This window comes from Acomys russatus, chromosome 23 (assembly GCF_903995435.1).
Source record: "Acomys russatus chromosome 23, mAcoRus1.1, whole genome shotgun sequence".
Lineage (NCBI taxonomy): Eukaryota > Metazoa > Chordata > Mammalia > Rodentia > Muridae > Acomys > Acomys russatus.
Genome location: NC_067159.1, coordinates 10941192 through 10965319, shown reverse-complemented (window position 1 = coordinate 10965319; position 24128 = coordinate 10941192). Strand labels below are relative to the sequence as shown.

Below are 24128 nucleotides of genomic sequence, written 5' to 3'. Positions count from 1 at the left end.
CCCCTGCGTTAGTTTTTGTGTTTTGAGACAAGACAGCCTGCATCCTCAGCTGGCCTCCAAGTCTTCATCCTCCTGCAGTGAGCTTCCCCAGGGCTGGGATTCCAGTGCGTATTACCACACCAGTGACTTTAGCATTTTCTATATTGATCAGTCAGTTGTGAAATTAAAAGTGTAGTCTCATGTTCTGTGATTTGATTAATATTGACCATTGAAAAAACTTGGGCGAGCAGAACTATCCAAGTATCTGGAAAAATCTTTATTCAAGACCTTTAGTTCCTTTAACTAAGAACACGTGATAGCATACAGAATTTGAAAAGTTTAAGTAAAGGTCAAAGTACAGAAACATTTGTTTTTAATTTTTACCAGCTTCTTCCCCCCACCCTCCAAGCTTTTTGTTTTGAGACAGAATCTTGGCCTCCAAATTCATGAAACTTTTTCCCCCTCTCTCAGGTTTTTTTTTTTTTTTTTTTAAGGACAGATTTTGAGCAAAGTAAACCAGTAAGTTGGAGTAGGTTACGGAAACAGCTGGTCTTACCTGAGCTGTGTCATAATGGCGGATGTGGAGTTGAGACAGTCCTCCATTGGGCTGGAGACGTGGTTCAGCAGCTAAGAGCACATGCCGTCCTAACACGACCTGGCTTAGGTCCTCATCGCGCACAGCGCTCACCACCACCTGTGGGCACACACATGGCGCATGTGCATATGTGCAGATTAAACATTCAGGCACAGAAAGTTAGTATTTCTAAAGCTTTAAAAAAGATCTTTCATGGTATTTATTAAAGTAAAATTTACCTATATGATATATTAAAAGCACCCTAAGTGGTACTGCAGTTATCCCCATCGCCCCCTTTTTTTGGTAGCAGAAAGTTTCCTTTGGTCGTGTGAGCCGTTTTACTTTAGCACTATGAGACTATTCAGTTTAGTTTAAAGTGAAATCCACTGCTCTCATCTCTCCTGGTTCATCTATTTTCTTTCTTACGCAGCTGTACTCTCATGTAGGGATGAGCAGCATGGGCTTTGAAGTCAGAATGCTTCAAATTCTGATACGTGTTTACCAACTGTAACCTTAGAAGGTCATTTGCATTGGCCTCAGTTCTTTAAAGATATAGAAAATAGACGTCCTTCAGAATCTTTGAGAGGATTAAATATGGTAGGAATACAAAGCAAAACATACCGAGCACCGTTAACTTCATTATTGTTAAAAGTCAGTGTTAAAGAGTAAGAGCACTACGGATGTTCAAATGAGTAAGTTTGCATAGGCTTCAGTACTAAGGAAGACCTCAGTACTGTTTTCCCGCCTTTGGATTTCCTTTAGATGTTATTGGGAAGTTCTTGTTATGTCAAATTGCATTTAACCACAGTTTGCTACTGTATTATATACATATTCCCAGCTGGTGTGTGTAGGGTGGTGTAGCTGTGCTACTTGGGATTGAATGTTCAATTTTAAGTCTTGCTTATTTGATATGGGCTTATTGTGTATATAACCTGCAACTCTCAACCTGCCTCAGCCTTCCAGTGTATAGGATCATGAAGATGTAACACCACCTCCCTCTGAGATAGCTTCAGAATTTACAGCAAGTGAAATAGTATTTGGACAGTTTGGGTAAACTTCTTCAGTTTGATGACTTGAGATTATTTACAAGGTTTATACCAGTCAGTATTTAGTAACCTGTAATACTTTACATTTCATTTTCATGGCATACTCTTGTAAGGAAAAAAAAAATCTCTTCCACTAAAGTCCTCTCCAGTATATGCCATGGTGTCACAAAAGTTGGGAGGTGCTAGTGTAATCTACAAAGACACAGCTTTTGGATTCAGGCAAGAGCAAATTAAGTTCCCACCTCCGTCTACTGGTTGTGAAACCAGAACAAGTCACTTAACCATATGTAAGTAGGAATGATTCTTCCTGTTTCATAATAAGAAATGACATAATGCGTGTAGAATGCCTGGTCTTGAAGATACCAATCAGTAAATGGCAACCTTTGTTGGCTGCTTGCGAGGCCTATCATTTTAGCTTCTATTTTTGAGGGATGTTTCAGACAGACACTTGACATTCTTCATGTTAATGTGCAAGGATCTTCAATTCTCAATGTTGTGCTGATAGTAATTTATATTGTATGGCAAAACTAGGTTGTATGCAAAGAATTGGAATACTGTATTTAAATTTTGTATTACACAATTAGTTATTTATATTTAATTTGCAAACTACTGATGGAATGTGATTATTGAGGATTCTCCTTTGATTCTCTTGTCATTGTAGTTTTTTGCCACATCTCTAGGATAAGGTTTGTAGAAGCTCAGCTTCGAGTGAGGATCTATCCCACCTGGAGAAAAAAGAGAGAAACTGGAATAAAAAGTAGAAATAAGCCTTAAAATTTTTTTAGAAGCCAAATGGTGATGGTGCAAACCTTTAATCCCAGCATTCAGGGGGCGGAGACAGAGAGAGGCAGGTGGATCTCTGTAAGTTCAAGGCCAGCCTGGCCTACAGGGCAAGTTCCAGAACAGCCAGAGTTGAAGACTGGGGTGTGGTGGGAGACCAAGAGGTATAAGGAAGTGGAGAAATGCTATGAAGAAGCAGTTAAGCAGACGTCCTGCTCCAGGAGTCAGGAGGGCACTACAGTTGCTGAGCACGCAGCCTGTCCTGTTTCATCACTTACCTATGCTTGGATGCCAGCTGCCTGTGAAGCTGCCTAGTTAGTCTGTCTTTTCTATAAACCCCTCATTTGCTTGTACTAATGCGACCATTTCCTTTTCCGTATAGACTCTTAGATTTTATTAGGTCCCTCATCCAGATTCCAGGAAAAGCATCAGCCTGGTCTAACCTTGCCAGGTACCCACCATGATCCAGTTGTTTGTGGTGCGTGTGTGACAGAGTTGATGGAGTACCAGAGCTCTATAAGGCTGACCCTTTTCAGTGTCACGGCAGGCCAGGCTCTCTAGTAAAAGGGCACGGCTATAGAACTAGTGGTTAGTAAACGGCAGTGTCTATGCCTAATAGACAGAGGGGAGTGAGGTGAGCATATCGAAGAACCAAGCGCATCACTGCCTCAGCTTCTCCCTCGTTCCAGTCTGATCCTTCTCAGCGTTAAGATGCCATTCTGTGTAGTTGGCAGGTAGGTTTAAATTCCCTGCAGGCAGGATGTCCTGTCCTCAAAAGCTCTAACTCACAATAGTCAGTGTCACCTGGATTTAGTTACCTTTAATTTAAAGTAAACAGTTAAAAAATAGAAATAGTTTCTCTCAAGCTAGTGTTTCTGTCTGCTGTTTTTAAGAGTAATGGGGGTGGGGTGAACAAAACTAAGGAAAGAGGTAAAACAGACTAGTTTGTTCCTAAAACCTTTGCTTACAGGTTTTCTTAAAGGGTAGGTGAAAACATTCAGCAATACACATTTAGGTATTTAGATGCTTTCTGTGTTGTCCTTTTCTTGTGGCATCTGGTTTGGCCGATTTTTTTTTTCCTCAGGTGAAGCTTAAGGGAAGTGAGGAGAAAGAGGCGCTCCAGGAGTTAGCGTATAAATAGTAAAGGCCAATTTAAGATGGGGTCTCGGACTATGAAGCATCTGGAGCCACGGGTGCTAAATTTGTTGTCATTGTTGTTGTTGTTGTTTTTCGAGACAGGGTCTCTCTGTGTAGCCTTGGCTGTCCTGGACTCACCCTGTAAACCAGGCTGGCCTCGAACTCACAGCAATCCACCTGCCTCTGCCTCCTGAGTGCTGGGATTAAAGGCGTGCGCCACCACGCCCAGCTCTCTGATTATTAATTTTAAGACGTGTTTTCTAGCCAGCAGAATTTAACACACTGGTGTTTATAAATCTCTTAGAGGTAATAACTCAGTTCGGACATGGAGACGCTGTGTAAAACAGGGCACAGAGAAACCTTATGAGGTTGGTTCTAATCTCTTAAGCTTCATTTTCCCTTCTCTGAACCAGTGAGGCATTTGAATCGGGCCTTGGGAGTTCCTTGATTGAAATTCATGTAATTTAACAAGTTATAAAGAGGGCTGGTTTTGTGTTATTTTTCTTGTTCTGTGTGGTCGAAATTAGTTTAACATCACAGAGCCGCTTAGGAAGACAGCTGAAAACTAAAGACATGCGTCACGAACTGCCCACGGTACAAATGCTCTGCAGAGCGCTGAGGAAATCCGTTCTTCCAGAATGCACTTCTCTGTGTTGTCTTCACTGTAGTGTGGCTCTTGTGTGGGCTAGAGCGAGTTGGCATTATCTTTAAGTTCTTATCTGCCCAGGCTATCCTGTTGCCTGATTAGTGATCAGCTGCATGATTGCTGTAATTCAGCCTGTGTGAACTCAATAACACTGTTAGGAACAGGGGGCAGTTGTTCTAGTCTGGCTATAGTACTCCATGTAAATGGATTTCCTTTTGGTCTTTGGCTGTAACAGAACTAATACGTTTGGTGTGAACTCAGCAAAAGAGGAAGATGCTTGCAAGTCCACTTTTGACTGTACCTGAATAATGGCTTCGGGCTTAGAAGTAAATGTTAGGAGATAGTCTTTAGACATGAACCTCTTTTGATGTCACCTTGAACTTAGGTTAAGAAAGCACGCTAACAGTGAGCTGAGATAGTTTCATGTCTGTGCTATTGATACACCATTCCTGCACACCATGGGCATTTTATTACTGAGTCCTTTTTTCAAGTGGACAATTTTTGTTTGTTTGTTTTCAAGACATGGTTTCTCTGTGTAGCCCTGGCTGTCCTGGACTCACTTTGTAGACCAGGCTGACCTCGAACTCCTCCTGCCTCTATCTCCCTGAGTGCTAGGATTACAGGTGTGTGCCACCACGCCTGGTGACAATTTTAATATTCATATACAAAGATTTTTGAAGGAAAGTAGTATTTTACATCTCAAAAATTCCTTTTTGTCTTAAAAATAGGTTTGTTTATTTATATTTTTGTGTATGAGTGTTTTGCTACGTGTGTATGGGTGTACCACCTGTGTGCACAGTGCCCGCAAGGGTAAGAAGACGGTACTGGACCCAGGGAACTAGAGTTATAAACAGTTGTGAGAAGCTGTGTGAGTGCTGGGAACCAAGCTCAAGACTTCTGCAAGAGAGCAATTGCTCTTAAACGTGGGAGCCATCTCTCCAGCTCCAGTGTTGTTTCTTCTTTTTCTTCTTCTTTTTCTTTCTTCTTTTCTTTTAAAAATCACTTTACTGCCTGATCCCTGCTCAGAAAATTCTTGTTAACTTAAAGTAGTTGTCTGCCAGGTGTGATGGTGCACGCTTCTGTTGCATCCCAACACTTGGGAGGCAGAGGCAGGCAGATCTGTGAGTTCAAGGCCAGCTTGGTCTTCATAGTGAATTCCTGGCCAGCGAAGTTTACAAGGAGAAACCTTATCTCAAATGGGAGGGAGTAGCTTTCTGATCACTCCCTTTCTTTTTGACTGATGTATTTTTGTGGTGGGGGGGTATGAGTGTGGGTATGGATGGGTGTGCACACCACAGCACACATGTGAAAGTATGAAGATAACTTGTGGGAGTGGGTTTTCTCTTACACTGTGGGAGCCAGAGATGGAACTTGGGTCATCAGACTTGGCAGCAAGTGCCTTTACCCACTGAGCCATCTCCCTAGCCCTTGAGAGGGTTTTCTACTTGATCATATAAATTTCTTCCTGTTGAATCCCAAATATCTTGTCAGAAGTCTGTTTGCATGTTGAAACTGTACTTTATTTGTCTAGTTTGTTGTTAACATGACCATTTTAATCTGGACTATTTACACTTAGCAAAGTTGCTTGATTTCTGTCATCGTGTGACTAATCATCCTCTAGCGATTACATAGCCTGCTTGTAGGGGGCTAAATAACAAAAAAAATTCCCCTTTCAAGTTTGATTTTAAAATTTAAATAGTATTCTACTAAATCCCAAGAACCAGGGCGGTGCTACAGTGTACTGCATTTTGCTTTGTTTTAGTCACGTACGGATGTCAGGGGCTGTGTGGGGCTCTTACATGGTCTAAGGCACACATGTGGAGGATTGCTTCAGGAACCAGGTTTTGCTTTCTGTCATGTTTGAGACAAGATCTCTTGTTTGTGCTGTTGCGCTACATACAGCAGGAAGGTGGCCTGCAGGCTTCCATGACGCTCCCATAGCAGTGCTGGTGGGAAGACACATTTGTGGTCCATCCAGCTCCTTGTGCTGACTCTTGAGATCTGAATTAAGGTCATCAGAATTGTATGGCAAACACTTTCAGCCACTAAACCATGTCCTCAGCGCCCCTAGTGTATTTAGTTTAAAAGCCAAGTAAGTATATTATGATATGACCAAGGCTTATCAATGTGGCTTTAGAATCATTAGATTAAAGGTATTTTAAGCTCATTGGGGAAAAGCAGGGCATGGTGGCATATACCTTTAACCCCAGCCCTCTGGAGGCAAAGGCAGGCAGATCTCTGGGAGTTCCAGACCTAGGCTTGGTCTATGCATGGTAAGTTCCAGAATAGCCAGAGCCGCATAATAGAGATCTGTCTCAGAAAATAATAATAATAATAATAATAACAACAACAACAATAATAGAGAAGCAGCAGAATCCTTCTTTGTTTAAAGTGTATTTGTAGTGTGGGGTTGGAGAGATGGCTTAGAGGCTAAAAGCTGCTCTTCCAGAGGACCTAGGTTTGATTTCCAGTTCCCACATGGCAGTTAATAACATTTGTAACTCCACTTCAGGGGATCTGATGCCTTCTTCTGAACTCTCTGGGTACAGATGTGCATGCAGACAAAGCATTCATGTACATAAGATAAGTAAGTGAAAAGAAAAATTTAGAATAAAATATTTAAATAAGCTTTTTATTTTGGGTTGATTTTAAGGAAAACTGCGAGGATGATATAGAGAGTTCCTGTGTAGTTTTTGGCTAATTTTCCTTAGTGCTGCCTTTCTAAATAATAACCATGGTACATTTATCATCACCAAGAAATTAATGCTGTTATATAAACATTAACTTTAATACAGTATTTCAATTTCATCAGTTTTTTTCACTATGTTCTTTTTCTGGTCCAGGGTCAATCTAGGATGCTACATTGTATTTAATTAAGGTTTTATCGACCTTCCTGCTTTCCAGCATTGTACTCTCCAGCACAAGGCTCATGCATTATTTATGTTTACGCATTTCTAATTGTATTTCATAGACAAAGGTTCTCTCTTTCCCTCAGTCCCCTTAAAAATTTTTTTAAGACAATTTATCTAGCAGGATGGCCTTGAACTTGTGCACATTCAAGTCAAATGTGATTGACATAGGAATTGGTTTTAAAAGGAAGTCCTGGAAGACACGGGGTTTGAGATGCTCCTTAAAGGGTATAGGCGCTCCTTTTGATGTGGTTTGTGGTGCTGGAGATGGAGCCCACACTAGGGAAGTGTTCTACATTGAACTGCCTGCAGCTCTGAGTGTGCACAAAGGCTCAGAACATGAGTGAGCAGGTAGATCTGACTGGATGATTGGTGTAGAACAGGATGCAGGAGGCCATCTTCCTACCTTCCAGGTGCTGGGATCACAGCTATGTACCACCTGCCTAGCTTATTTGAAACATTTTAAGATTAATGTTTAAACTGAGAGCATGCATGTGTATATGTGTGTAGGTATTGTGCCCACATGCAGGTGTGAAAGGCAGTTGTGAGTTGCCCAGCATGGGTGATGAGAACCATACTCTGACCTACAAGAGCAGCAAGTGCTCTTTAGCTCTGGACCATCTCTGTAGCCCATATTTGAAACATTAAAAACTTTCAAATATATTATAGTGTTGGTGTGAGTGACGGGGAGAGTTTGAATGCAGGTGGCACTGTGCACTTGGGAAGCCAGAGGGCAGCTTCTAGGACTTGGTTCTTGTCCACCTGGGTTCCACAGATCAAATTTGGTTCCTCAGGATTGCACAGAAGTACTTTTTACCTGTTGCATCATTTTGTTGGTCCTTTATTGAAAATTTTATAGCTATCTTAAGGCATATTTTATTCCACACACAAGTGTATATGATTCTGGGCATCTAGAGTCTGCGTTGTTTTTACCACCAGCTTTTTCCTGTAGATACCATCACAATTAATACTGTCACAAAAGATTGAAAAGAGTAGTAAGTGCATTTTGAAACCCAGACTGCTTTGAGTTTTGCTGAGGGATTATATAGTAAAGGAGATTAAAATAGAAGACTCTTCCATTTTGTGGGCCCTTGCTCATTTTGTCTGTCTTACTGTAAATGACTCTAAAGGGTGGTGTTCACATTTCATTACACCAGCATGGAGAAGTGCTCTGTGCTGCCATCATCATTTGAGGGTCTGAGTTAGGATGTGATTCTAGCATTTAAAATATATGTGGGTTTTTGTTTTGTTTTGGTTTTTCAATACACAGTTTGTTTGTTATCTTTGCTGTCCTGAGCTCAGTTTGTAGATCAGGCTGGCCTCGAACTCAGACTGATCTGCCTGCCTCCCAAGAAACCTGTGTGTTTTAATGAACGTAGCATTGCTACTAGCTTTGAAGACCACTTCCCACTATAATAAAGAATTATTTTTATGAATTAAAATGAGATCTTTGGACTGCTGATGAATTACAGTCATTTGTGGCATTTCTATTTCCTTTTATTCCAAATAAAGATAGTTTTAAGTCATAGCATACATAAATAACATGATTTAGCACCAAGATGGTTTTTGTTGCCTTGCTTTCAAAGAAAAAGGAAACTTACTCACCATAGGCCAAAATTAGAACTCCGAGGCAGGCAGAGCATAATCTGGCTCCTGGCTCACAACTGACTGCTTCTCAGACAGTTTCATGTTCTGCAAAGGTGAGGAGCAAAGCCTGCCTCTCCAGCCCGTTGCCAGCGCTCTGCTTATGTCAGTCTCAAGAAATAACATATTTGGGGACCTGAGTGAACGCCCTTTCTTTTTCTTTTTTTCTTTCTTTCTTTTTTTTTTTTTTTTTTTTTTTGTTTGTTTGTTTGTTTTGGTTTTTAGACAGGGTTTCTCTGTGTGTCCTTGGCTGTAACTCACTCTGTAGACCAGGCTGGCCTTGAATTCCTTGAATTGGCTGTGTAGCTGAAGATGACCTTGAATTGCTGCTCTTTGACCTCCCCGGTGCTGAGATTATAAATGTGCGCTGCCGTACACAGTTTATACAGTGCCAGGGATTAAACTCAGGGCTTTGCCTGCTAGGCAGGCATGATACCAGTTCCGTTACGTCCCCAGTCCCCTTTATTTTATTTACTTATTTACTTGTTTTATTTTATTTTACGGTGCTGGTGATCAAACCTAAGACCTTGCATGGCTAGGCAAGTGCTTTCCCAGATGAGCCTTGAGTAGTGTTCTGTTTTATGGTTTTTGTATGTACTTGTAAAAGATATGAAACTGAATAAACCACATACTGCTGCCTTGTAAATTAGTGAAATATTGTTAGGGATGGATGGATGTGTAAACACACACACAGAGGGAGAGAGGAGCGAAAGAGACAGAGAGGAGAGAGAGACAGAGAGAGGAGAGAGAGGGAGGGAGGCAGAGAGAGAGGGAGGGAAGAGAGAGAGAAGGAGAGAGGGTGGGAGAGATGAGAGAAGAGAGACAGAGACACAGAGAAGAGAGAGGAGAGAGAGACAGACAGAGCAGAGAAGAGGAGAGGAGAGAGGAGGGAGAGAGGAAGGGAGGAAGGGGAGAGGAAAGAGGGAGAATTTGAGAATACCTGCCTACCCCAAAATCCCCTTCTAGGAAAATCAATATTTTTAGTGGACAATGGCCAGCATCTGTACCTACATGTATGGATGCCTGTGCGCAGGCACACACACACATAGTATGAAAGCAGGCCTCAAGTGTGAAATATCTGAATATCTATTTAAGGGTAGATTTCAAGTATGAGAGAAAATGTTTTCTCTCCCCTCTTACTATCTTGTCTGCCCTTTCCTCTTTAGATCCTTTTCTCAGGGTCCCCTTAATACTTTCATGTCAATATACATATGTATATATATGTAGATCTAGACCTTTCTTATGAGAGAAAACATATTTGTCCTTCTAAAATCTGACTTATTGTATTCAACATGATGATCTCTGGTTCCATTCATTTTGTGGCTGATGATGTAATTGCATATTCTTTATGGCTGTGTTAAACTCCATTGTGTATTTATACACAATTTATAGAGTTTTCTTCACTGATTGATCTGCCGATGGCCATTTAGGCTGGTTCCATACCTTGGTTCTTGTGAATAGTACAGCAGTAAACACTGAAATGCAAGCGTCTCTGGGATATGCTGGGTTAGATTCCTTTGCTTATATACACAGGAGTGGTATAGCTGGGTCACGGTAGTTCTATTTTTAGTTGCTTGATAAGCTGCCACCCTGATTCCATAGTCATTACAGCAGTCTACATCCTTACAGCATTATATATGGGCTCTTCTTTTCCCACGGCTATACCAGCTTTTTTGTAGTTGGTTTCTTTCTTTTATTTTTTATTTTATATTTTCGCTGATGTTGTTTGTTTTCCTGATGACAGGCATTCTGACTGGAGTGAGATGTGAATCTCAGTGTCACAAGTTGCATGTTCCTGATGGCTAGGGAGACTTTTTTTTAATATATTTATTGGCTATTTGTATTTCTTTTTTGAGAACTGTTTGTTCAGTTCATTTGCATAGTCATAGACAAATCGGCTTTAGGACATTTAATTTGTGAGTTCTTTATAGACTGTATGTTTTTTCTTCTTTTTTTTTAGCAAATTTTTTACATATACATGTATATTATTACACATATTAGATTATGTATGTTAATATCCTGTTAGTATACAGGGAGCTAAAATTCTCCAATTTTTCATTTTTACAGTCCTGGGCTATTGGAGCCTATGTGTTGAAGTGTTGTCCTTGTGCTTTTGTATAGCAGTTTTGGAGTTTCAAGTCTTAAGTTAAAGCTTTGATTTGTTTCTAACCGGTTTTATACAGGCTGAGTTTTTTTTATACAGGCTAGTTGCAGTTTTTTCATTTGGATATCCAGTTTCCCAGGCACCATTTGTTGTAAAGGCTGTCTTTTCCAATGCATGTTTTTGAAACTTTGGTGGAAAACTGGATGCCCAATCAACCTTTTATAACATTTTTCTCATAATACCATTTAAGCCTGTTTGGTGATGGGTAACTTTCAAAAAAGAGACGCCCATGATCTCTGCCTTCATTGCAATTGACTGCCCTGTTTTACACTCAGGATATCCATTCATCTCCAGGACAACTACCTTTAAGTGTTCACTGCTTCACACCCTCGCGTGCTGGGACTGTGGTGGATGGACAGATTCATAGCCGCTTCTTCCAGGGTAGCACAGTAGTTGTGTGCAAAAGAGGCCAGGAGAGGATAGAGGGGAGTGAGGCAAACGCTGAGTCCAAATTTATTGTCATTTTGGTCATAGGATGAAAGCTGAAAGCATAGTCTGTAGTGTGGGCGGCCGAGTACAGAGAGCAGAGGAGTGGGAATTTCTCTGTTAACTGCCCACAGTGAAAATTCCGTCCATTGCTAGTAGCATTTACAAAATGTGATTGGGCAACCACCAAATATCATAGTCCCATAAGTCGGTCACCCCACAGCTAATTGCTAAATCCCTCCTCGGCCCTAGATTGTGCTCTGGGTTGGAGGAGTGGGCCACAGAAAGAAGGCACTGTTAGGGCGGTTAGAGTTCTAACCAGTCACAAACTCAGATACTTAGACAAGTTTGCCTGGGTGCTAGTGTTACAGGGTTTAACACTGTCCTATGGGGCCAGGTCAAGCCTAGTTAGGACTATTTTAAGGGAGAAGTATACAAGCATGGAAGAGTTCCCAGGTCATGCTGAAAAGGGTTTCGTAACTATGCTAATCAAAACCAAGAAAACCAATTAACAGGTTATGACAAGCCAGGTTAGGAGCGAGGATGATAGTCAACTACATACTTCAGAGCAGCAGGGCAGGCCAGAGAGAGGTAAATGACGTGAGTGGTGGGAGGAGCAATCCTGAGTTAATTTCAGACACTAAAGAGGAACCTTTGCCAGCACCATAGGAGTCATCGCTGTGCCTGGGAACTGAAGGACCGCCTCAGCGAGAACTGAAGGTTGTCTGCAGTAGGTGTTTCAGGATGTTCACACACACACAGACTTGGCACACGTAGAGGGCTGGTAGACGGGGTGAAACACTGCTTTTGTGCTTTAGGCCAAGGAAATGTTTTAATTGTACATGGAAACCAATGTCTCCTACCAGACCAGAATCCCTGAACTGAACTGACTGTGAAGCCGCGGCGTGCAGGAGTTCCAGGCATGCGGGATGTGTTTGTTTACGGCGTGCAGGAGTTCCAGGCATGCGGGATGTGTTTACTAAACAGAAATGAAGAACACTTTTTGTTTGTGCAGAGACATTTTTCCTTCTGTAACTCCTGACCTTTTGTTTGTTTTTCAGGGTTATCATATTAAAAAGACGTAGCTTTGTTTTAGGTAGTATAAGGATGATTTGCCTGTGTAGGTGTACCATGTTCATACGAAGCCTGAAGGCCAGAAGAGGGTGTGAGGTCCTCTGGGACTGGGGTATGGACACCTGTGAGCCATCATGTGGGTGCTGCTAATTGAACCCCGGGTTCTCTGGAAGAGCAGCCTGTGCTCTTAACCATTGAGCCATCTCTCCAGCCCAATTTTTATTGCATATTAATTCATTAAGTAATTAAGTGTGTGCACACACATATAACATACCCTGTACAGACATATATGCACATACATACATTTGAAATAAATGAGTCATGGGGCCAACAGGATGGTGCTTGTTGCCAGCTTGAGTTTGATTCCCACCACGTAGTAGGAAGCAGTGGAAGCAATAGGTACCCATCCCTATTGGAAGCAGTGGGCTGTACTGTTTTGGTCTTTAGTTGTAGGGATTCATAGTTCACCTCCCTTCGTCCCTCCCTTCTGTGTGCTGCCACCCCATCCCCATTCCACCCTAACTGTAGCCATGGAAACTTGACTGCTCTGCTAGATAGGGTCGTCTTCAAGCATGAATGAAGGAGCTGACGTGTCAGACCGCTCTTACTGCCTCCTTATATGAAGCTTCTCACTGTCTTGAAAATAGTCTAGTACCTGCATTACAGCGGCTGTTTTGAATTGTTGAGTGGTTATGATGTGGATTTGTGGTTTGATTTGAGTCCTGTGTTACAATAAGAGATTAGTTAGCCTAGAGTGTAACTGTAGAACACATCTAGGCTGAAGCTCTTCATGTTTTATAGAGAAGGAGGCAGATGTTGCAGTCAGGTGACTTACCCAGTCACACAGCTAGACAAAGCCTAGTAGCACCAAAGTTTACTGTTCCATTGAGTTTATTATGATCTGGTGTCACCAGCTGGAAAATTAGGCAAAAAAAAAAAAAAAAAAAAAAAAAAAAAAAAAAAAAAAATCAAATTTATTTGTTGGTCAAGCTTTCATTTTGGTGTTTGGGGCTGCAGATTGTCTTTGCTTATATGTATGCAATAGGTCTGTAAAGAGAGAGTCTCACCTGGCACTGCTAGGTTATTCACAAATCGTGTCATTTTGGGACTCAGCGCCCAGACTCTGCTCTAGTTATAACACAGAGTTTCTAGAAATTTCAAGATTTCTCTATAGAACTAAGTGTAGGAAACTGTATCTCTGGTGCCACTGGCATGCCTACTGACATGGGGTAGACCTGTGGGGACACTTGGGGGAAAGAAAAGCTCTGAGGCCAAGATGCATGAAGTGTGAGAGCAGAGATAGCAGACAAGGGCCACAGACACACTAGGGTGGGCTGGAGAGAGTGACTAATGCCAGGACGCAGTCTGCTGGAGTTCTCAGGGTTACAGTTTCCTTTTGTTTTAAACATGCATGAGTCCAGATCCATCTAGAGTTTTATTACTTTGAAACAACTTCTGAATACAACTGCCATTTATTTCTGTTGGAGTTTTTAACATCAACATCAATATCAAAGTAGCTTTTAGGAAGTAAGCTCCTTTGAGGCCCTGACATTACTTGGCAATGGCCTCACCAGTGAGGACGTTGTTACACACAGTAGTTGGCTAGCAGTCGCTAAGCAGCGCTGCAGACCAGGCACTGTCCCAACACCTTCTGTTGAGCCCATTTTACACCTTGGAATCTGTCTTGCTTCATGGCCTACAAGTAGAAAAGAACACAATACACTTGAGACATACTCTGGACTGTCTTTACTTAGATGAAAGAGGAGATAGCGTGCGGTGACCTTCCCAACCTTTGCTCCCTTACGGCCTCCCCTCCCCCGGGGTTGCCTTCTTATTATCTACAGGGTCATCTTCAGTTCCTCATACTCCAGTACTCCAAGCTGTAGGTTTTCTCTGCTGTGGTCTATAGCTATTCAAGTCCTTCTATTGTGATAATATATATACTCACAGTAGAAGGTAGGCAAATAAAGGTTCCTTTTAACACACTGCATTTTGAAGTAATGTAGGAAAAAAGATGTAGGTAAATTAGAAGGTCCAAAGTCCACATGTCGCTGGGGAGGGAAGTACAATGTATAAAGCATGACGGGCAAAGCCTAAGAGCCAGATGTTGTGGGAGGAGGTGCTGCTTGAGCACTGTATCTCAGAGGTACAACTGGAGCCCAGACCTCAAGAGGAAAGAGTCAGACGAGGTGTTTGAAGAAGTTGGAAGTCACTAAGCTGATGATTTCTACAGTCGTGCTGTTTGGAAATGGCGAAGAAGCAGGCCCAGTGTTAGCTCCAGTCAGGTATGTGAAGAGTCCAAGAGGCTAAGCAAGGGATTTGAGACATATTCAAGGAGAGAGGAAATTACGTTCCAGCTTGGTAAACCTTATCTTGTTGGCTAGTTTTGTGCCTGCTGGACACAAGCTAGAGTCACTGGGAGGAAGAACTCTCTGTTGAGAAAATGCCTCCATAAGATCCAGCTGTAGGCAAGCCTGTAGGGCATCTTCTTAATTAGCGATCATGAGGAGGGCCCAACCCATTGTGTATGGTGCCACCCTGGGCTGGTGGCCCTGGGTTCTATAAGAATGCAGGCAGGGCAAGCCAAGAGGAGCAAGCCAGTAAGCAGCACCCCCGGTGGTCTGCACCAGCTCCTGCCTCCAGGTTGCTGCCCTGTTTGAGTTCCTGTCCTGACTTCTCTCAGTGACAGAGTGTGACCTGAGAGATGGAAGACAAAATAAAGCCTTTACTTCCCAAGGTGCTTTTTGGTCGTGATGTTTTTCACAGCAATAGAAACCCCCCAACTGAGACATCTAGAATAGTGAATAAATTCCAAATGCCTCTTAGATTTCAGAATGTACTTGGAAGATGGGCAAAATGGCGGCACTTTTCATGAGAGTCTGCACGTTGAATGGGCCAAGGCCTTCTGCTATGAAATGTGATTCACTCTTTATGAATATTAAATGCCTACTAACACACACTGAAAACAACACCCTGCAGGTGATAAGAGATGCCTTCATTTATGAGATGGACTGAATGCCTAGTGCCTAGGGGAGATATATACAGAGTAATATAATAATAAAAGGAAGGGCAAGCAGACATTTTCTTTTCTTCTTTTTGCAATCCAGGGGGTGGAACCAGGCCTTGCACATGCTAGGCAGGTGTTCTACCACTGAACTGTATTCCCAACCCCCAGAACCTTTGAGAAATATAGGAGTGGGTGAGTGAGGGAGAGAGATAGAACACGTTCATAGAGTAGAACATAATGATATGAGTGGTGATATATTAGTGGTGAGATTAAGAGATTTATTTATAATTTATTTCAAAATAGTCTGACGTGAGCAGTATGCCATTTTATCTGACATGAGCAGTAGGAATACCATTTTCAATATTGAAAAGAGAGCACTCAGTACTTCACTACACTATTGCTCATATGGGATAGTCTGGGAATTCTGAATTTAACAATTTAAAAAGAACATGCTTGTTTTGTTTTTGTTTTTTGAGACAGGGTTTCTCTGTAGCCCTGGCTGTCCTGGATTCACATTTAGTCCAGGCTGGCCTCGAACTCATGAAGAGCCACTTGCCTCTGCTTCCTGAGTACTGAGATTAAAGGTGTGTGCCATCACTCCCAACCTTGAAAAGCTCTTCTACATATGAATAGTGGAATGAATATTTTTGACAGTGTCAGGAGAAAGACAATGTGTTACTTGAACAGTAACTGTGTATAAATAGTTTCACTACAGTAGTTGGCTACCCAGTTGTCAACTCTGTAGTAAGAACAGAAATAAAGTCATATGTACACACACACACTTCTTTATTCTGCAAGAATGCAGTTATCTTGGATTTTTAAATTCAGATGTTATTTTAACTTAAAATTTGTGTTGATAAAGTTGAAAAATATTTAGTGCATTATCATGCTTATTAAATGCACATTTGTTCAATATTTATTTGATTACTTATTTGACTAATCGATGTTGGGCCCAGTTGAGGCCCCCCAGGAGTACAGGGGAAAATGGCTTGGCAGAGCTTTAGTTTCAGTGGGGAAGACGAGAAAAGTACGTGCTGTGAAAAAATGTGACACAGTGTGGAGTGGTTTGTGTTCAGGTAATTTCATCAGGAATTGTTCTGACGGGAGCAGAAATGGGAGTGAAGAAGAAGATTTTGCAAAGAATTTATTTCAGTCAAAGGGAACAGCAAATATGAACACTGTGAGTCAGAAGCTGGCCCAGTGAGAACCAGTTTTGCATGTAGAGGAAACACAAAAAAGCTGGTCTGACAAGAACGTTGAGGGTAGAGTAGAGACAGAGAAAAATGAGAATGAGGAGGTAGGCAGGGACCAGAGTATGTTAGACTTTACTGCCCACACATTATAATTTGGGTGTAAATGGAGGCCACGGGCAACTCTAGTCTATGTTGTCACATGATCCAGACAGGAGTGTTGTCCACCTGTGGTCCCAGCCATTGTGCTATTGGTGGCAGAAGGAAGAGGATTTTTTAAAAAGTTCAAACCCAGCATGGTGTACATAGAATTTTCATACTTCCAGGGCTATGTAGCTAGACCCTATCTTAAAAAATTAAAAAAGAAAAAAAGAAGTATGGAAGCTTTGCTGAATTAGGTAGGGTGTGGTTTCCAGTGTACAAGGACCAAATTGTTAAGATTATATCTGTATTTTTTAAAAACTAAATTATACTAATATTTAACATGTATTAACACGGAGCCCCATTCCATCTGTGTTCCTTTTATATCACTTGCCAGTTCCGACCATAGCAAGTTAGTTATATGTTAGTACCACTTTCTGGGATGAGAGACTGAAGGGAGAGCAGGTTTGTTTGGGGTGGAAATGGGGAATGAATAATTCTGTCAGTGTTGAGCATTAAGTGTAAGGTGCCTCCTGGACACCTGCTGTGATACAGAAGGCAGGAGATGAGTTTGAAGTCAACATTGGAAAGTGAGATTGGAGATCTAGGTTTGGGAATCTAGCACATGCCAACTTTTAAGTGAAAGGGTGGAAATGTCAGTTTTGCCGCCTGCTGTGTAACTGTGGACAGCTTACTTGACCTTTCTGCTTTGTTTATCTCACTATGAAAGGAAAGGAGGGCAGTAGTGTCTACCTTACAGAGCTGGGAGCGTTGGATGAGTTCATATTATCAAGGGACACAGAACATCCTGATACATGTTACTCACTGGAAGGTAACTTTTATTCATGAACAGTGCTTCAAACCATCAAGTTAGCTTACGTTAGAAAGTAAGTATAGGATCTGGAGAGGTGGCTCCATAGTTAATAACACGGGTTGTTCTTCTAGAGGTCCTGAGTTCAATTCCCAGCAACCACATGGTGGCTCACAACCATTTATAAAGAGATCTGGTGCCTTTTCCTGGTATGCATGTATACATGTAGGCAAAACACTGTATACCTAAATAAATAAATCTAAAAATAAGAAAGAAAGAAAGGAAAAAAGAAAGCAAGCCACAAGTCGAGGTGAAATGCAGGAGATAAGTATTAATCAGAGTGTCAGGACATTGAAGAGACAGCTCGCCCATCAAAGTTAGAGAACTTTCATGGAGCTACAGGGAGAGTAGTAGAGTTGGTTGGGGGACAGTGAGGTAATGCTCTCTGACTGCCTTACTTTTTCTAAAAAGAAGAAGCAGGATTGTCATGTATGAGTCACAAGTAGCACTTGATGTTGGAGAGGGGTGGTAGCGTTGAAAGAGGCATTTTGGGAGGTGGAAGAATTATTGACCAGGGAAGACCTAGCAGGAAGACTGTCAAATCTGAAAGTTTATTTGACCTTTGCTCCTTAGCTTAAATGATTCCAGTCGTCCAAGAGGCCATGCAGTGCCGTGTTCTCCCCCCATCCCCCAACAGGAGCGGTATCCTGAAAGGTAGAGGCAGTGTGGGTTCTGCTGATGTTAGGAGCCTTCCTAGCCCTGTGACTGAGAGTCCTCAGGTCTACGGGAGGTCACAATTATAACTATGAATACGCCACAGGCCACAAATTCATGATTGGATTTTTGCCTGTGTTCATTGAGTATATCATGGCTTATGATGTTACTAAAACTATCTGTGTTAGCCAGATGTGGTAGCCAGCACTTGGGAGGCAGAGGCAGACAGATCTCTGTGAGTTCGAGGCCAGCTTGGTCTACAAAGCGAGTCCAAGACAGCCAAGGCTACACAGAGAAACCCTGTCTCAAAAAACCAGAAAAGAAAAAAAAAATGTTGCTATCTTTGAGTAATGTCTATTTTGTACAAATGATACCAGAATTTAAAAAAGAAAAAAAAAAAAAGAAAAGAAAAAAGCCAAATGCTGTAATTGAGAAACTCACAAGTTTTGCCGATAGAAATGAAAGCTCACAAAATTTTCCATCGGATCTGTGTTTTCTACTAGTGTGGACTTAGCATAAATCCCATTATTCCACACCTTTGTTTAATTCCGAAGCCATTCCAACTCTGTGCTTGTCTGTTTGCTCTACAGGTGCTGGGGAGTCTGGTAAAAGCACCATCGTGAAGCAGATGAAGTAAGTTCCGGGGCCTTCCCAGCCCGGGCATCCTCTCATAAAGCATTCATGGCTCCCTCTCTGCTGATGTATTGACTTGCGGCTTTCTCTTTGCAGGATCATTCACGAGGATGGCTATTCGGAGGACGAGTGCAAGCAGTATAAAGTTGTCGTCTACAGCAACACCATTCAGTCCATCATTGCCATCATCAGAGCCATGGGACGGCTAAAGATTGATTTTGGGGAAGCTGCCAGAGCAGTAAGCGCTTCTCATTTCCTCCTCACTTGCTGCTCCTCAGTAGACGCAGTTAAGCCACATTTGTGTCATATTTTAGGGAACAAAGAGAGAAGATGGTGCAGAATACTGAGAATGTTTTTTCAAAGTGCTAGCTATGCGACCCGGCAGACAGTAAGGCAGTGCTGCAGGGGAGCCCTGCAAGTGGGCCTCTGTAGAGCCCTGTGATGCCTCTATTCAGGTGCTCCCTTTCAGCACGGTTGACTGATACCTTAGAGCAGTTGCAGATAGTAAATGTACACTCTCAAGCACGTGTTGTCTGTTTAGGCTTGCTATCAGAACAAGGGGTCAGAGGGAAAAAATAGTTTCCCAGAGTAAATTCTGTAAGGACATAAATACAAACTCTCCAATTTTTAGAAGTGATTTCAGGTGTTCAAAAAGATCATTACATCATCATCTTCCACTGAGCTCTAGATTATAGAATTGAATTATTCTTACTCTAATATAACTCTTCAATGCTTTGCACACATCAGAATTTAAAAGTTGGCTAATAATAATATTTAGTGCACTCGGAGGGCCGTGTGTTTGATGCCAATGGAAAAAGAAGACAGGAGACTTTTCATATTTCAAGAAAATGCTAGAGAAGTAGAGAGCACATCAAAGGATGTCAGCCATGTTCCGTGGCACCACACTTACGTGCTGTGGGAAAATAAATGGAAGGTACCTGGGGGCTTTGCCTGTATGCTTGTGAGCAGCCTAGGGACTCTTACTGGCTGCTCAGTTTACCAAGAAGTCAAAGAGGAAAATACTGAAAGAGCCGTTGTGGCTTGAGTTGTTCTTGAGTAGGATATATCTTTGAGGTGAAATAAGGAACAGAACCTAGCTTAAAAGAAAGGGAGGGGAAATACGTGAGTGACTTTCATTGTCATATGACATAGTTTAGGGCCTTTTCCTCCCTTCTGGGGATTGTAGTCAGCGCTGCAGCAGTGCTGGATGAGTAAGTGAGCAACATTTAGCCCAGAGGCTGTTTTCTTCCCTGTTTTTCTTTTCTCTCTCTTCCTTTTAAAAAACTTTAATTTTAACTATGTGTCTGTATGCATCCACATGTAGATGTGTGCATATGTGTGTGGATCCCCGTGGAGGCCAGAGGTGTCTGGCTTTCCTGGAGCTGGAGCTCTAGGCATTTGCAGGCTTCCCTCTGTGCGTGCTGAGACCCAAACTCTGGCCCTCCACAAGGCGGAGCATGCTCTTGACTACTAAGCCATCTCTCTAGACTCCGTTTTTTGGATTTTAGAGACAATGTCTTAATTGTAGTCAAGGCTGGATTTGAACTCACGGTAGTCTTGCTGCCCAGGCTAGTTTTCTATTCTTAGAGAAAATTAATAGTTCAAGTAAAGTCAAGTTTCTATTCATATCTTAGCTCCTTTCCATTCTTTGTCTCTTGTTGACTTTTCTTTTTTGTACTAGAATTCTCCTGTGTTCTTTTTCTCTTTCCTTCATGTCATCTAACTGCTTGTCTATAATATTTGTTATATTTTATAATTAGTTAATAATACTGTATTAGTTTTTTACTGATGATTTTTTTCTCCTGTTACTTATTCCTCTTAGTTTCTCAGCTACCTTCCTTTTGCCTTTCTTCCTTCTTTCCCACCCTCTGTTCACCTTCATTTCTCTTGACCCTTCATCTCTGTTTCATTTATTTCCATCATCAAATGTCATCAGGTGCTGCAGGGAGAGCTCAGTTAGTAACGTACTTACTCTGTGTGACAGCCTAAGTTTGACATCCAGAACTCAGAAAAAAGCCAGGTGCTAAGGGTGTGCACCGTAACTAGTGCTGGGGAGACAGAGACAGGAGGTTCACTGGGGCTCTCTGGCCAGCCAGCCTGGCTGAATCAGTGAGCCACAGGCCACAGAGACCCTGCCCCGAACAGCAAACAAACAAGGCAGATGGCTCCTTAGCAACAGTGCCTGTGATTGTCCTTTGCTCCACACACATGCTCTTGTGCACGCACAGACACAACTTGTTACCATGAGTAATCCTGTGTCACTTGACGGAGCTGACATTCTTAGCTTCTCTCGGGGCTCCTGAGTCGTCTAGCTTTACCGCATCCACTTAGCCTAACCGACACTCCTTTTTAAGGTTTAAACCTTGACAGTTTCTCTTTTCTCTCTCTTAGGTAAGGGTTTATATTTGTGTCTATCTTTCTGTTCCTCTTAATTGTTAATGGTTGCTAAGAGAATGTAAAGAAAATAGCTGAGTAGTGGACAGTTTTCTTTCGTAGCTGCTTAAGAGTAGAAGGTACAGCATTGGTTGTAAGGAGGGCACTGTGAGCCGTGGAGAAGGGTTTAATGTGAGGAGGGAGAGCAGGCTGGTGCGCAGGGAAGTAGGAAGGGAGAGCGTTTCCCTAAGCAGCAGCAGCAGCAGCAGCAGCAGCACCACTATGTAGTAACGACCCTCTCTATTTTGGAGTTTCTAAAATTTGAGTAGCATGGTATTAAAAAAAAAAAAAAAACCAGGTGCTTAATTATTTGTATACTTGATTGAGCATAGGTCAAATTTCAGGACCTGTGTAGTTTTTAAATGTTAGATAAAGCAGTATACTACGTACGGAAAAAGTCTTATTTGTAGTTTGGTGTTTTTGGCAATTGTACAATGCTTAAGGATTTTTTAATCTTTTGCTCTTGTATTTAAGAATTGTTGTTGTTGTTGTTATTGTTGTCATTACTTTGAAAGAGAAAAGAGAGGCCGGGAGATGGCTCAGTGTGGAAGCATAAGGACTGAGTTATTCTCATTAGAAGAGATTCACATATGGACCTATGTAGCTGTGGCCCCAGAACTAGGGATGGAGACAGACAGGTCCTGGGAGCTTGCTGGCTGGCCGCTCTAGCTCAGTGGCAAGCTTGAGGGTCAGTGAGAGAGGCATGTCTCAAGGGAATAAGGCAGAGCCATAGAAGACGTCCGATAGCTTTCTCTGGTCTCCTGTATGCACATACACTTACATATAACACTCAACATTCCACATCACACGAGAAGAGAGTCGAGAGGGAGAGAGGAAATACAGATCGTGCATGACCTTTGTTATAAAGATGATCGACAGTATTACTAGAAAGAGTATCAAACAGAGTTTGGGAATGTTAATTTGAAAGTAGTGTGATGGTTTTGTGGGTGATCAGGTAAACGTACAAGTCGTAGGTGTTACTGTGTCTGTGTTCCGCAGTGCCTTCTGCTTGCTAGTTTTGTTGTCTTAATGGCTCCTTAAGATATGAATGATTGCTTCTCTTCTCCCTTTACTTTTTATTTATGTATTATGTGATTTCCTCCATCCATTCTTCCATCCTTCTTTCCTTCCTTCTTTCTTTTCTTTTTTGGTTTTTTTCAAGACAGGGTTTCTCTGTGGGCCTTGATTGTCCTGGATTCTCTTTGTAGACCAGGCTGGCCTCAAACTCAGAGATCTGCCTGCCTCTACCTCTCTGAGTGCTGGGATTACAGGCGTGCACCACCTCTGCTGCCTGTGTTACGTGATTTAAAAAACAAAAACAAAAAATCCAAAAAACTTTATGGTTACTTGGATTTTTTTAAGGTTATAAATAATAGATTTATATAGAGAAATCTTTGAAATCGATGTTCAATTTTGTTGTTTTGAGGCAGGTTCTCTCTGTGTAGCCCTGGCTGTCCTGGAACTCACTCTGTAGACCAGGCTGGCCTTGAATTCAGAGATCTGCCTGCCTCGGCTACCTTGAGTGCTGGGATTAAAGGTGTGTGCCACCACTGCCCTGTTGTGTTCAGTTTTAAATTTGCGCACAGGAATGGACAAAGTAAAGTGAACTCATCAAAATGGTCATTTGACTTCTTAAAGGCTTACAAACTAATGAAATTACTGCCTGAAAGTCATGGCATTCTGATCTTAATCGCTCTGTTGCTGCTTCACCCTCCTGCTGCCTCTTTCTCCTGTCTTAGAACATTGTTGGTGCTCGCTCCCTTTTTCCTGAGGGGTTGAGTCTTATTACTAGGCTTTCTGCTCTTTATGTGTCTTTACCTCCTTTTCCAGTTCTGGTGTCTGCAATGAAGGGGAAGGAAACTTGATTAATGTTTTATTCCCTGCACCATGTTTAGACTTTACTTCTTATGTGCAAATCTTTTCATTTCTATGTAGTAGGCAAGTGCCCTACCATTGAGCTACACTTCAGTAGTCCTAGGGTACATACTTGCAGGCATGTGTGAGTGTGGGCAGATGAGTATGTGGAAGCTGCAGGTCGACTTCAGGTGCTTCCCTCTACCATTTCCACCGTATGTTTGGAGACAGTGTCTCTGCATATCTGGGGCATGCCATTTAAAAAAAAAATTAAATATTTTTTACATATGCATTTATATTATTACACATACATACGATAAACTACCTACAGCAAGAAGAACCATGAAACAATCAGGAGTTATATAAATGTTACATTCATAGTGTTTTGGCTATTTGCATTTGGCAGCCGTAAAGAAAACATCTTTCCTATCTTGGTGCGTCTAAAATTCTGAATGTAAATCAACATCTATCATATCTCATTATTATCAACTTAAAACATCTATCTAGACCTAAAAACATCTTAACCCCTAAACAACTAAGCTTAATTGCAAAACTAAACTATCTGGTCTTCAACCCCATCAGAGACTTGAGAAGAAATAAAATTGATTACCTGACTATATGGGGAGTGCAGGTTAGTAGCTTCCCAAATGAGAAGATGACAGAGACAGTTTGCTAACTGAACAGTCACCCAAAATTCTCTTTAACATTGGAGCATGGTCTTCAGATCTGACAGACATACTTGTGAGGCAGGAACTATTGAGTTCTTACTTACCTTATCTTGGCAGAGTTTGGCCATTGATTCTGCCTGCATCCAAGCTTGCCCATTTTTAGGCAGAATTCTGTCTGTGGTAGAAACAAGGACATTTTGCTCAGTGGCTTGTCTGCCACATTTGAAGCCATTTCCATAAGGAGGTTCTTTGATTGGAGCGTGCCGTTTTGACCAGACTGGCCAGGCCAGTGACCTCC

General features: G+C 41.9%; 1 protein-coding gene across 1 annotated transcript in view; it reads left to right on the top strand.

Moving 5' to 3' along the window:
• The window catches only part of Gnai3 (G protein subunit alpha i3), a 39459-nt gene that overhangs the window by 1669 nt on the left and 13662 nt on the right, over nt 1-24128 (top strand). Inside the window, exons 2-3 of the mRNA XM_051166068.1 lie at nt 18833-18875; nt 18972-19113. Coding sequence (XP_051022025.1) covers nt 18833-18875; nt 18972-19113 — 185 coding nt within the window. The remainder of the gene's footprint in view (nt 1-18832; nt 18876-18971; nt 19114-24128) is intronic.